Source organism: Antechinus flavipes, chromosome 4 (genome assembly GCF_016432865.1).
Source record: "Antechinus flavipes isolate AdamAnt ecotype Samford, QLD, Australia chromosome 4, AdamAnt_v2, whole genome shotgun sequence".
In the NCBI taxonomy this organism is placed as follows: Eukaryota; Metazoa; Chordata; class Mammalia; order Dasyuromorphia; family Dasyuridae; genus Antechinus; species Antechinus flavipes.
The window spans coordinates 52,765,590-52,778,191 of NC_067401.1; the positions used below are offsets into that span (position 1 = coordinate 52,765,590).

The 12,602-nt window shown below is 33.4% G+C and overlaps 1 protein-coding gene across 3 annotated transcripts in view; it reads right to left on the reverse strand.

Annotated features, from left to right (window-relative positions):
- CEPT1 (choline/ethanolamine phosphotransferase 1) overlaps positions 1–12,602 on the reverse strand; it is a 39,092-nt gene that overhangs the window by 17,846 nt on the left and 8,644 nt on the right. For 2 of the 3 annotated variants that reach the window (XM_051993055.1, XM_051993057.1), the window contains exons 3-4: positions 7,729–7,876; positions 6,018–6,159 (exon numbers count right to left, since the gene is read on the reverse strand). In XM_051993055.1, coding sequence (XP_051849015.1) covers positions 6,018–6,159; positions 7,729–7,876 — 290 coding nt within the window. Of the gene's footprint in view, positions 1–100; positions 186–6,017; positions 6,160–7,728; positions 7,877–12,602 lie in introns of all 3 variants that reach the window. The other variant, XM_051993056.1, reaches the window with a different exon arrangement.

The following is a 12,602-nucleotide window of genomic DNA, read 5'->3' on the forward strand; positions in this document are numbered from 1 at the left end:
TGAAACTGATTTTCAGAGTTGCTCTGTGCATGACAAAGGGGCTGCCTTTTGCAGAGTCCATGCCATTCTTCATTGGGCGCATTAATACTAGCACAGTTACCGTGAAGTTCCAGAACCAGGGCCCCAGGGTTCCTGTGAGAAGCTGGGATGTTATAATTAGGATCTGGGACTCTGTAACATCGAATCTATGTGTGAGGGAAAAAACATTTTGAAATAACTTTATTTAGAGCATCAACCAAACAACCTATGAAGTTCCAGAACCAGGGCCCCAGGGTTTCTGTGAGAAGCTGGTGTGTTATAATTATGGTCTGGGACTGTGTAACACTGAAACTATGTGAAACTGAAATAACTTTTTTTGGAACTTCTACCAAACAGCCCCACCAAAACAAGTAACACCAAAATTTCATTTAAAAGGAACACCCTTTAAGATGATAGTTAGAGATTAGGTGATATGCTTTATATGGTAATATTTTTATTGCCTTAAAGTACAAAAGTATATTTATTAGCTAAACTGAAGACTAATTTTTAAAAAAGTGATTTGGAAATACAACCAGATTAGCCACACTTTATCCGCTTCTCAATTACCTGTGGAAGAACCATCCAGTTAGCAAATAACCACAATCTGTATGCTTTATAGAGTCCTTTAGAGCAGGGGTCCTCAAACTTTTTAACTAAGGGGCCAGTTCACTGTCCCTCAGACTGTTGGAGGACCGGACTATAGTAAAAAGAAAAAGTTTGTTTTGTGGGCCTTTAAATAAAGAAACTTCATAGTCCTGGGTGAGGGCGATAATCATCCTCAGCTGCCGCATCTGGCCCGCGGGCTGTAGTTTGAGGACCCCTGCTTTAGAGTGTACACTAACATCTAACTACGTATCTCTTTGATGTGTTATTTCTAGAGTAGCACCAGGACAAAAATACCTATATAATGCTTAAAGAGTCTCTTCTCTTCCATCCCAACATATTCCTACTATTTTCCCATGGAGAGAAATGACAACAGGCATGCAAAAGGGAAGGGACAGAAATGAGAGCTATTAAAAAACGATGAGGGGAAGAAATTTTAAATATTAAAAGTATACATTCATCTCTGGATATGATCGCAACAAAAGCTAAATTGATTGTGCCTTGATCCTAAGACTTATTTCCTTATGAATTCTAACTCAAATTCTTTTCTTTCTAACTAACATTTCTATTTTTTTTGCTGTCTTTGTTTCAGAGTAGTAAAATGATCTTAGTGTCCTAAAATTTTATGGATGGGAAAAGGGAAGTGGTATGGGATAAACTATACAAGTCCTGTTTCTACCACTTACTAAGAGTGACCTTGGATAAGTCTTTTTAATTCCATTTTTTATCTGTAAAATAGGTATAGTAATATTTCCACTATCTGCACCATGTGGTTTGTTGTGAGGAAAACATTTTACAAGCTTTAAATTGCTATATAAATGTAAGTAAATATTATCTTTAATCAAAAGAGGTATGAGAGAGAAAAGAAGGCTGTAGGCTTGAAATCAAGAAGAACTGAGTTGGGATCTGGTCTATGACACACTGGGTAAATCATTTAATCTCTTCTCAATTTCTTTCCTTATCTGTTAAATGGGGATGATAACAATCATGCTTATTTCACAGGGTAAGTAAAGGAGGTGAGACAGACATAGACTTTTGCAAATTTAAAAGCAATATATAATTGTTAACTAGATTATTGTTATTACAACAAATTGAGAAATATGGGCCTGAAAGGGCCTAATGCTTTGTTTGAGTTCAAAGAGTACTTTGGCAGTACAGATGGCCGTAGAATCCAAGTCTTCTAACTTTTGCTCCAGTAACTATTCATTGGCTCAGTAGTTTTGGAGGATATAGGATAATAGTTAGCTAGTCAAAAATGATCAGATTAGCAGAGGCTGCCAACTACAAAGCACAATTCTAAAAAGAAGAGGGCAAGATTTTACTTAATGTTTTAAGAATATGTTTTCACTTGGGTTAGTGCACTCTATTATTATTTCAAATAATTCACAGTGGGCTGTTGGGGACATTATCTATAGCAAATCAAATTAATTTAAGAGGTCTAAATTATGATACTTGGGCAGTGTTAAAGTTTGCTGGAACTGCTGAAGAGAAAAATGCATGAATAAATTGGAAAAAAAAATACCTTTAGTGGATAATGACTTCAAATAAGGATTTTTACATTTTTATATATATTAAAAACTTTATATGTATTCAAAATCAACACTTTTCTATTTGTTTTTGGTCTAGATCTGTGATTTTAACAGATACAGGTGAGAAAATGCTTTCTACCAAAACAGATCAGCAATTGTTATACAATTTACTTATAATGACATGACTAATTTTTGTTAATATGATTTTTAATTAATGTCCATTTTATGCAACAAACTGTACAAATCAAAACCAATGTGAAAATTTCCTTCTATAAGAGATATACATAGGAAATACCTCAAACAATAACAATTTTGAGTAACTATTAACTTTACAATCCAATTTTAAAAACAGAATTACTTGACTTTTAGAGTAAGAAGGGACCTTTAAGGTCAATAGTCCAACCCCTTCATTTTATAGCTGAGTAAACTGGTTTAGAGAGACAACAATTTATTTCAGGTCACACCGCAAATATATAGTGAGTCATAATTATGGGCAGTAAAATTTGGAGAAAAATCAATAAACATGAGGGACAGGACATTGTTGATGTGATTTCAACTCAACAATGTTTGAGATTTTTTTTTTTTTGTGGGGGGAGGGTTCTTTTTACTGAATAAATGACCTTAATTAACCCAGCTCTCTCTTTTAGCCAGAAAATAAACTACTATTTACAAGCTTTGTGATCTTTGGCAAATTTATTAATGAATCTTACTTTCCTCTTCTTAAAATTATTTAAAACTATTACTAACTTTCCCAGAATTCTAGGCTTATGCTATAATGCAAGAATTATAGTTACTAGCAAACGTTATCACTGCTGTGTTCCTCTGAACTTACGGCAAAACCAGCAAAATATTAAAAAAGCAATTTTTAAATGGAGGTAGCAAATCTTAATTTCACAAATACTCTATTTTTAAAATTTTTAAATGATAAAAAATCCCCACAAATGAAAACTACACACACACACACACACACACACACACACACACACACACACACACGTACAAAAGAAAATACTACCACTTGATAAAACAAAATAAATGTAATTTGAAAAAAAAAATTAAACAGAGAGTTTAGACGAAACCCCCAAGAATTTGTATGAAAAAGAGGGAATTTCTAAATTCTTATTCTTTATTTTTTTAAGTTATAGACATCCCCTTGTTATTGACATTATATTTCAGTGCTTACCTCTTCTCCCCTACTTATGGAAAACAGAAACTGAACTTTCTCCTTCTTACCATAAACATATGCTGAAGTCAACAATTAACTATGTGTCTCTTTATCTGCCTGGGCTGCAATCTCGCCCCTGGAAATTCTATAGGAAGAGATCCTTTAAGTGGCATCTTTAAGTATTATTTTAGAGTATTTGAATGAGGTATTATCTGAAATGTTCTCTTGGCAATAAATAAAGTAAAAGGAGAAAAGCTTTCAGCAAAGTTAAAACACTAATCTGTGTATTTTCATTGTCACTGGACTCTCTAAAATGGTAATTATAAAAAAAAAAAACTCAGTCATTACCTCACTGAACCTAAAAAACCTTACATTATTTTTATTATGAATATCATAGCTTCATATTTGACATTTCAATATTAAAAGGCTTTTTTTTTTAACATTTCAGAATATTTTATGGCAAAATTTTTCTGAAATTGTATTCTTTGCAATGCCAAATTTGATATCTAAGTTCTAAGCTTTAAATCTATACTAATATTTTGAGACTGTTATGGTTTATTCATTCTACGTAAAGATTATTTTCTTCTACCATATGAGTTGCTTTCCTTTTCATTTTTGATATTAACTTATCTAACTCTTTTTTGGGTTATCTTGTGCAATCCTTTTCAGAAATCATCCTTTTTCCTACTTGAATATCTTCTTTTTCACTCCACTCCATAGTAGAGCTCTGTGGCAAAGACTATTCTTAATCATACCAGTTCATAGCTTTTTAAATTTTTATTCCCATTCTTTAACTATTTGAGATTTTTATAGGACACATTTTCTCACTCCCAACTGACTTTGTTTTTTTATTTCTAACAACTTTCCAATAGTCCAGCCAATCTTGCTACCCAGCAAATATTGAAGGCTCAAAACAACATTACACATCCCTGCCACCTATTTTCATTCAAATGTGTTCCATAACAAAAAATCAGATATCCACAAGAGAAGTATGACAAGATCAAAAAAATAACCTGAGAAATTAAAAACTGATAAGCAGGAAACTATGACACTTCCTTCAAAACACTAAGCATATAGTTGGTCCAATATTCTCTTTCTTCTTCCGATGTTCCACTTTTCTATGAGTGGTGGCTCTTTACCAAGAAGAGAGAAAATAAACAGAAAATAGATGATGATCAATACTTTTGCCACCATATTGATTTCTTTTGGAAAAGGGATGGAAAAAAAAATCTGTGGAATGAAATCAACCACAAAAATGAGTATGAGTTGCTATGGATTTCAGGTAATACAAAATCTAAATTGTAACAACTGACTCATAACCTCCAAATTATATAGGAAAATAATAAAAAAAATGGACCAAGAAAAGCATGTGGTCTCAAAGGGGCCTACTATTATAATAGTTTTGGTTCTCATGGTTTATTAAAAAAAAATACTGTCTTTGTGTATTCTGTAAGTTACATCCCCCCCAATTGTTAGAAATTTTGAATATTTTCTGGTTTAACAGTTAGTTAGATTTTAATACTATCCAGATAAATAAATTACTAATGAATGTGCAACACAAATGACCGTAACTTCCTTCATCTACATGTCTTGTCCCCTTTGATAATTACTTATTTGAAATGCTCATGATTATTGTCACTGCTATTAAGTTTAGCAATAAAATTTCTAAATTAAAATTAATGTAAACTAATAATTTGGGGGGGGGCATTAGATTTTATCTAATGCCTTGAGAAGAGAATGCTTATTTGGGATTCTAAATTAAAAAGACTTCTTTGCTGAAAATTATTTGACTTATTTCCCTGTCAAATGTCATTAATATTATTTTGAGGTCTTTAATTTTTTTTTTTGGGACGAGGCAATTGGGATTAAGTGACTTGCCCAGGGTCACACAGCTAGGAAGTGGTAAGTGTTTGAGGCCACATTTGAACTCAGGTCCTCCTGACTTCAGGGCTGGTGCTCTATTCACTGCGCCACCTAGCTGCCCCAAAGGTCTTTAATTTTTTTAAAGTTTGCAAAAGTATACAAGGTTTTCTTCTGGAATCTTACAAAGATAGAATATAACAAGCATACACATGTGGACCTATTATACAATAACAAAAATTGGAGTATTGATCTAATTGTTTTTAATACTTATTAAAAATCCTGTTAAATACTAATAAAACCACATGATTTTCTTCTCATGTCTACAAAATTCTTGGAAGTTTCCTTAGCAATAATCATCAACATAGCATGCTCATAATTCACAAGAAACTCATGGATCTGGTTATTGTATTCTGGTAAATATATGTAAGAAATAAATTACTATAAGCCCTGGTGTTTAGAGAAATAAATTGCCCTTTATCGTTTGAAAAGAACCTTTTCTATTCTGGAGAACCACTCATAATTATGAGAATCATTCTTAGTTATCATTTATTGAACACTCAATGATCATCAAATCCCAAAGTAGAATGGATGAGGGTTTTTTTTGGTTTGTTTATGTAGAAGGAGTACGTTTTTTTCTTCTTGTAGATGAAATGTTTTAATATTTATTTTTCTAAAAACGGATGCTAAAAAAGAGATGACAGGTAAAAGTTAAAAGAGTGACAGTCTAGAGATGCTTTATTTAATGAATTTAGTAATGTTACACAGCTTGCTAAAAACTCACAAATCCAAACCACTCATAGCACTTCAGAGTGTTTTTTAAATGTCATTTTTGTACTTACATTCCAAATCGCAACGTTCCAGAAACATACGTTTGCCAGTGTGCACAGTAAAACATGAAAGTCCCAGCAAAACAACAGAAAAACATCCAGTCAGGGTTGGTTCCTAGCTGCACTGCAATGCAGGTTCCAAGAACTACAAAGACTGCAGGAGAAACAGGTCACAATTAACTGAACATTTTAACTCTTACTAATATCAAGAAAAAAGTTAAATAAGAGAAATCTGAGAAAATTCTATTGTTATTTTGTCAGCAGCTTTCAGTTTTCCACAGTAAAGGAAAAGGGGATAACTAAACAAATCCACAGATAATCTCAACTTTAACTTTAGTTCATAACTTAAAATTTCCTACAAAATTCTGATCAAAATCAATCTTACAAAGAATTGGATAAGTTTTCTTTCCTAATTTAAGATTTTTACTATCCACTGATCAATAACAGTACTAGTAATTAATGTAAGGAATAAAGGAAGCAAGTATTTATTAATTGCCTATTACATGTCAGGCACTATGCTAAGTACTTTAGTTATACTATTTCATTTGACCACAACCCTGAGAGGTAGATGCTTTGTTATTTCCATTTCATAGTTGAGGGAACTGAAGCAAATAGAAATTACATGACTTGCCCAGGAAAACACAGTTAGCTAGTGTCTGAGGCCGTATCTGAACTTCAGTCATTCTAACTCCAAGTCCAGCCCTCTATCCATTGAGTCAGCTAACTGGCACAAAGGCAAAAAATAACAAAGAAAATCAAATTATTTGGATAATCTTCAAATTTACTCCTAAGTGACAAAGAGCTGGTTGTTATCCTATAACAGATATTACTTCAGTCACACAGACATGCTAGGAAATTGCCAGTAAAGTCTCAAACAATGTAACGACAGCGCAAATATTTCATCTCCCAGGGACAAAAATAGAATCACATACTAGCATTCAGTAAGTTACACTGTGGTTAAGTTGCAAGCTTTTAGAAACATTCAGTCAATATTTATCTATTCAGATTTTTAGCTTTTCTTGGTTTGTTTTATATTTATTTCTAAGGGCTCCGTTATCTATAAGAATTTTGAATTTTTCTGTAGACAAAGTCATTTAACTGTGAACATATAGCTACCAGTACATATAAATAAGTATACACAATTTGGCTCTAAAGTGATGAGATCTGAATGACTCATTATTTTACAATAGGAGAGACAGTATAGCATTAAAAAGAGTTGGACATGGAGCCAGATGAACTGGGGGTTCAAATACTGTTTTTATCATGTATTGGCTGGGTGACCAAGGTTAAACCATGCCACACTAATGAGACCACAGATCTGACTTTACCACCCTAACTTAGATGACAGAAAACTTGTTTAAAACTTAGTAGTGTTACAAGGAAAAAAGAGGAACCAAGTACTTATTAGGAGGCCTGATCAGATAAAGACTGTAATTTTAGGCTACCTATTTAATCTTAAGAACTTTAAAAACCAGTAATTGAAAAACATTCTGAATTAAAATCATTTCTAAAATAATTAAAGTCATTTTATATTGCATTTCTAAATTTAGTAAAAGTCCTAATGACAAACAATTCAATTCACACTCAAAGATACTAAAGTTGAATATAAAACTACTTGATCTAGCATGTATTACAATACTTAAGTTGAACTCTACTCCTCATATGCCTTTAACCTGTTATACATACAACATGATTGGAAGTAAGAATGAATATTATGCAGTACCTGTAGAAAGTGAATCACAGCCATGGTCAAAAAGTTCTCCCAAAGGAGAGCTACTGTTGGTTCTTCTTGCTTGTTTCCCATCTATAGCATCCAAAGACTGATAAATGAAAAGGCCACATGCACAGGCAATATATGCCCACAGAGGTGCCTAGGAGAGAAAATAAAGAAAGGTAATAAATGAGTTTATTAAAAACATGAATCAATAGTTAGATGCTACATAAAGATATCATATTCCACTATCTTAATTGTTAATAAATATCCTAGAAAGAATGGAACACTAATATTTAAGTATTTACAGTGTCTTAAGAAACAGCTTCTTTGTTCTCAAAGCACAAATGATAGTGAGAGAGAGAGAGAGAGAGGAAGAGAGAGAGAGAGAGAGAAAGAGAGAGAAAGGAGGAGGGAGGGAGGGGATGGAGAGGAAGAGAGAGAGAAACAGGGTGCTGACAGATACTTTAAGGCTTTTTTAGATGACAAGTTTTTCATGCTCTTGAAACTGATTTTTTTTTTAAATCATCAAATCTGTTCAATAAATATTTGTTAAGAGGCAAGACACCAATACTTGATATTTTCTCAGATGTCATCAAATCAAATGATTTTACTATTGGGTTTTCCTATTCATAGTTACAAATTTCCTTAGATTATAAACAATGACAAGCCTTTGTGAGGGATAAATATGATACATATGAATATACCAGTGTTGACAACTAAGCTGTATAACTGTGATTCTTGTCATCACTCTCATAAAAACTATGGATCAGGATGGTAGAAGTTCTTTTTTTGCCACATTCCTTATATCTCGAGCAATTCCCCAAGAAGGTAGGAAGCTTAGAATCTCAATATTCAAAATAATACAAGTCTTTTTGTATTTCTTCCTTCCCTACCTACCCCACCCTCAGAGGTGCCTCATGAAGAATCTCTTGGATGTGAAGATGGGAGTATGAGTCACTGCGGGATAAGATCTTGAGAAGGCCATATGTACGAATGAACTCACATTGGGAATGCTGATGTGCTTATAGAACTGCTAAATGATGGAACATCTATTATCTTAACTAACTTGAAAAACCTTACACAGACAGGTTCTTATGTAGGTCAAGCACAATAAAAATTTTAAGTAATGATTTGGTCTCATTACATTTCTTAAAAAAGGATTGTGAAAAAAATATTTTAAAAAATTCATAATTTCAGTGAAAATTTCAATAAGCAATCTTTTACATTCCAAATGGTGTCACTTATGAATTTTAATATTTTGTCAAGCATAAAACTGTGACTATCAATTTAACCATTTGCAAGACACAAAACTCTAGTTATTAACGCAGAAAAAACATAAATTGATGAAATGATTTTCTCTCAAAAGTTTCTTTTTAGGGGCAGCTAGGTGATGCAATGGATCCAGCAGCAGCCCTGGAGTTAGGAGGATCTGAGTTCAAATCAGCTTTCAGACACTTAACATTTCCTAGCTGTATGACTCTGGGCAAGTCCCCAGAGTCACTTAACCCCAACTGCCTTAGCAAAAAAAAAAAAAAAGTTCTTTGTATCAATCTTCATAGTGCCATTTATTTTTGTTTATATATTCCTTTTAATTACTGCTTGATATCACATTCCCTCAGGTCACTAGGTTAATATTTTTCTCTCAAACCATCTACCATCAATTAAGATTTTTTAGATTTATTATTAAAAAACAAACCTAATAAGAAATGACACCCAGAACAATTTTTTATTATTTTGTGAATTACTTGATGATCTCCTTCATGATAAAAATTTAAGGTAGCTCTATATTAAAAAATAATGGTAGAATTAACCAAAATCATTTTGATGCTAATTAACACTCCTTTATGCACCTAAGAATATGTTGTCTTAATAGCCTTTAGTAAATTTTTCATAATTTTCCAAAATGTTAATTTAATTAGCACTGCATTATTAAAAGTTATGGACCTGGAGTAGATTTTGCCCCTAATTTTGTATGTTTATCAGATTCTTTTTGTTGATAGGAATTAAAATTTATAAAATTTAAACATTTAATGTTAATTAACAAGCATAACTACATAGCTACATTCTGGGAGTGTCATTTCAGTATTATTCACATTTAATGATAAATAATAATATCTGCTGGCTATACATAGTGGAAACAATTCAGGAGAATAATATTAATCATGCTACTTTTAAACAGACATTATTATAAGATTAGAATTACTATTCTAAATTTGATTATCTTTCATCTTGTAAAATTTAGCTTTCAATAACTCTATTTCTAAACAACAAACTGATATGCTATTTTGACATGCTAATCTCCCCCTCCCCTCCCAGTTTCATATACAAGCTAAAGTTTGTATAAAAACATCTAGTGCCATTGAGGACTTCAAGTTACTATTTCCTTAGTAAGAACAGAATTGGCAGAAAAGCATGCTGAGAGCCACTGTCAGTTATCTTTGGAAAATATTTAAGAATGAAGGACTAGTGGAAAAAAATCAAATATAGTCCTAATTTTCAAAGGACAATGAAATAGTTTATAAAGTATAATAGCACAATGAACATAATACTTTTTTCTTGCAAAATTCTAGAACTGTATAGAGTACCTAAAAAAGCAAGCATTAATCTCAGGAAGGTCTCTGCAAGAACAAATTATGCCTTAGGACTTTCATTTTTACCTTTTTTGATAGCATCAATCAATTGGTAGATTTGAAGATTTACTTTATTCAAATTTTAGCAGAATAGCTAATAAAAATCTAAATGACAGAGTGAGATCTTCCTTATCTAAGGAAGTAAATTGGGCCTTATAATCTAAGGCTTGAAACCTGCCAACCTTCCTAACTTCCTAATTCCTCTCTTTCTAGTCTCCCAGGCTCACTCTCAGATTTCTCCTCGCCTTCCATATATCTAAGCAGCTGCCAAGTCTCACCAATTCTACTAGTCCTAAAACCATCATGTTCCCTCTGCTCTCACAGCTGTCATTCTAGTTCTGCGTTATTCTAGTTATTCCTCTGTATAACAAGTTTTGTTTTTTTTTTTTCCTCAGTAAAATAAAAGCATCTCAAGACCAGGGATTCTTTCATCTTTGTCTTTGCATACTCAGCACTTAGCATAATACGGCACATAGTCAAAATTTCAATGTTTGCTGAATTGAACTGGAATTTGGCTCTGGGAATCTGAATCTTATTCAAAAGTAATAGGACAGGTAAAAAGGCAAGATGTAGCATTGTATACCAGGAAACTATATTCATGTGAAAGGCAATCCAGGAACTAAAAGAGAGGAAAGAACAGATGGAATTTAGGTAAAGATCAAGGAAAACAGAGGTAGCAGGTGGTGCAGAGAATGGAGTGTCAGGCCCAAAGTCTAGGAGACTCATCTTGCAGAGTCAAATCTGGTCTCAGATAGTTAGTTACCAGCTGTTCCACCCTGGGCAAGTCATTTAATACTGCTTGTCTCACCTTCCTCATCTGTAAAATGGGCTAGAGAAGGAAATGGCAGATCACGTCAGTATCTTTGTCAAGAAAATCCCAAAGAGGGTCACAAACAACTGAACCACAAGAAATGCAGAAAAAGAAGTGCTGTTGTCATGCTATTGAGACCACTAAAGAAAGAAGCAATTAAGATAACAAGTCCAGGTACCAGATCACAAACTTACCACAAAACAACAACAACAACAAAAAACAAAAAAAAACCATGATAGAGTGTAGGTGGAAGACTTCTACAACATGGCCATCTGTTGGGAGAAAAGCAGCTGACAATTTCTTGATTTACAATAATGATAACTATTTCTAAAATGGAAGAAGAACTATTAAAATAAAACTTCACTGAAAATCTGATTGTCATGAACAGGGTATTACTGTTTAATGGGGTAGAAATCATGAGAACCTTGGTAGGAAGTGGCCACTGATGGAGTTTCTAGATAGAGAGGTGAAGCAAAATCAGAAATATGCTGACATGCCCTAGATTTGGGGAGAAAAATTTTCAAAGATACAGAGGTAGAAACCCATAGCTTAAAATTCTGTAGGGAAAGTCAGGTGAAGAGAAAGTTCTCAAGAATAAAATTCTGAAGACACAACGAGAAACAATTTTAACAAAGAAAAAGGGAAAGCTGTATAAAGAGACAGATGTACAGGGAACTTGGCCACCCACTTAAAGAGTTTATGATCTTGGATGACCACGGTTTTGTAAGAAGCTTCAATTTTCCTCACACCAGCCTGTCTTGAAATTTCTATCTATAAAACACCTCTTGAATTAGGTCTCTCTCTACTCACACAGCCCATCTCTTGGTTCAGGCCCCTATCACCTCTCATCCAGACAACAGCAATAACTTCCTCCTTGCTTTAAGTCTTTCCCCACACCTATCCACCTTCTAAAAGATTGTCAAAATGGAGTTTCTGCAATGTACCTCCCTATTCAATAAGTTCTAATGGCTGCCAATTTGTCTGCTGGGTGGAAAGGGGGAAGAAAAGTGCACATTTGTACCAGGCACTGTCTTAAATTTTTTTTTAAACAAATATTAATCTCTTTGATTTTTACAAAGCCCTATAGATAAATATTTTATTACCCCAACTTAACAGTTGAGGAAAATGAGGCAGAGATTAAGTGACTTGCCTGGGCAAGTCACACAGCCAATAAGTATATGAGACTGGATTCAGCGTTCTGTACTCTATGCTGCCCTCTAACTGCCTTGCAGCATCAAATAAACGTTCATCTAGCACACAACTCTTCAAAACATGGATTCATAATCTTTTATTTTCCTGCCTTATCATTTCACTTCCATTCAAGGACTTGATCTAGCCAAAATGGCCTTCTTGCCTCTTGAGCTTCTGACCTGACTCTTCTCCATGTAGAAGGGACTCTCTTTTCCCTTCCAGGATTCAGCTCAAATGCCACAAAGACCCTT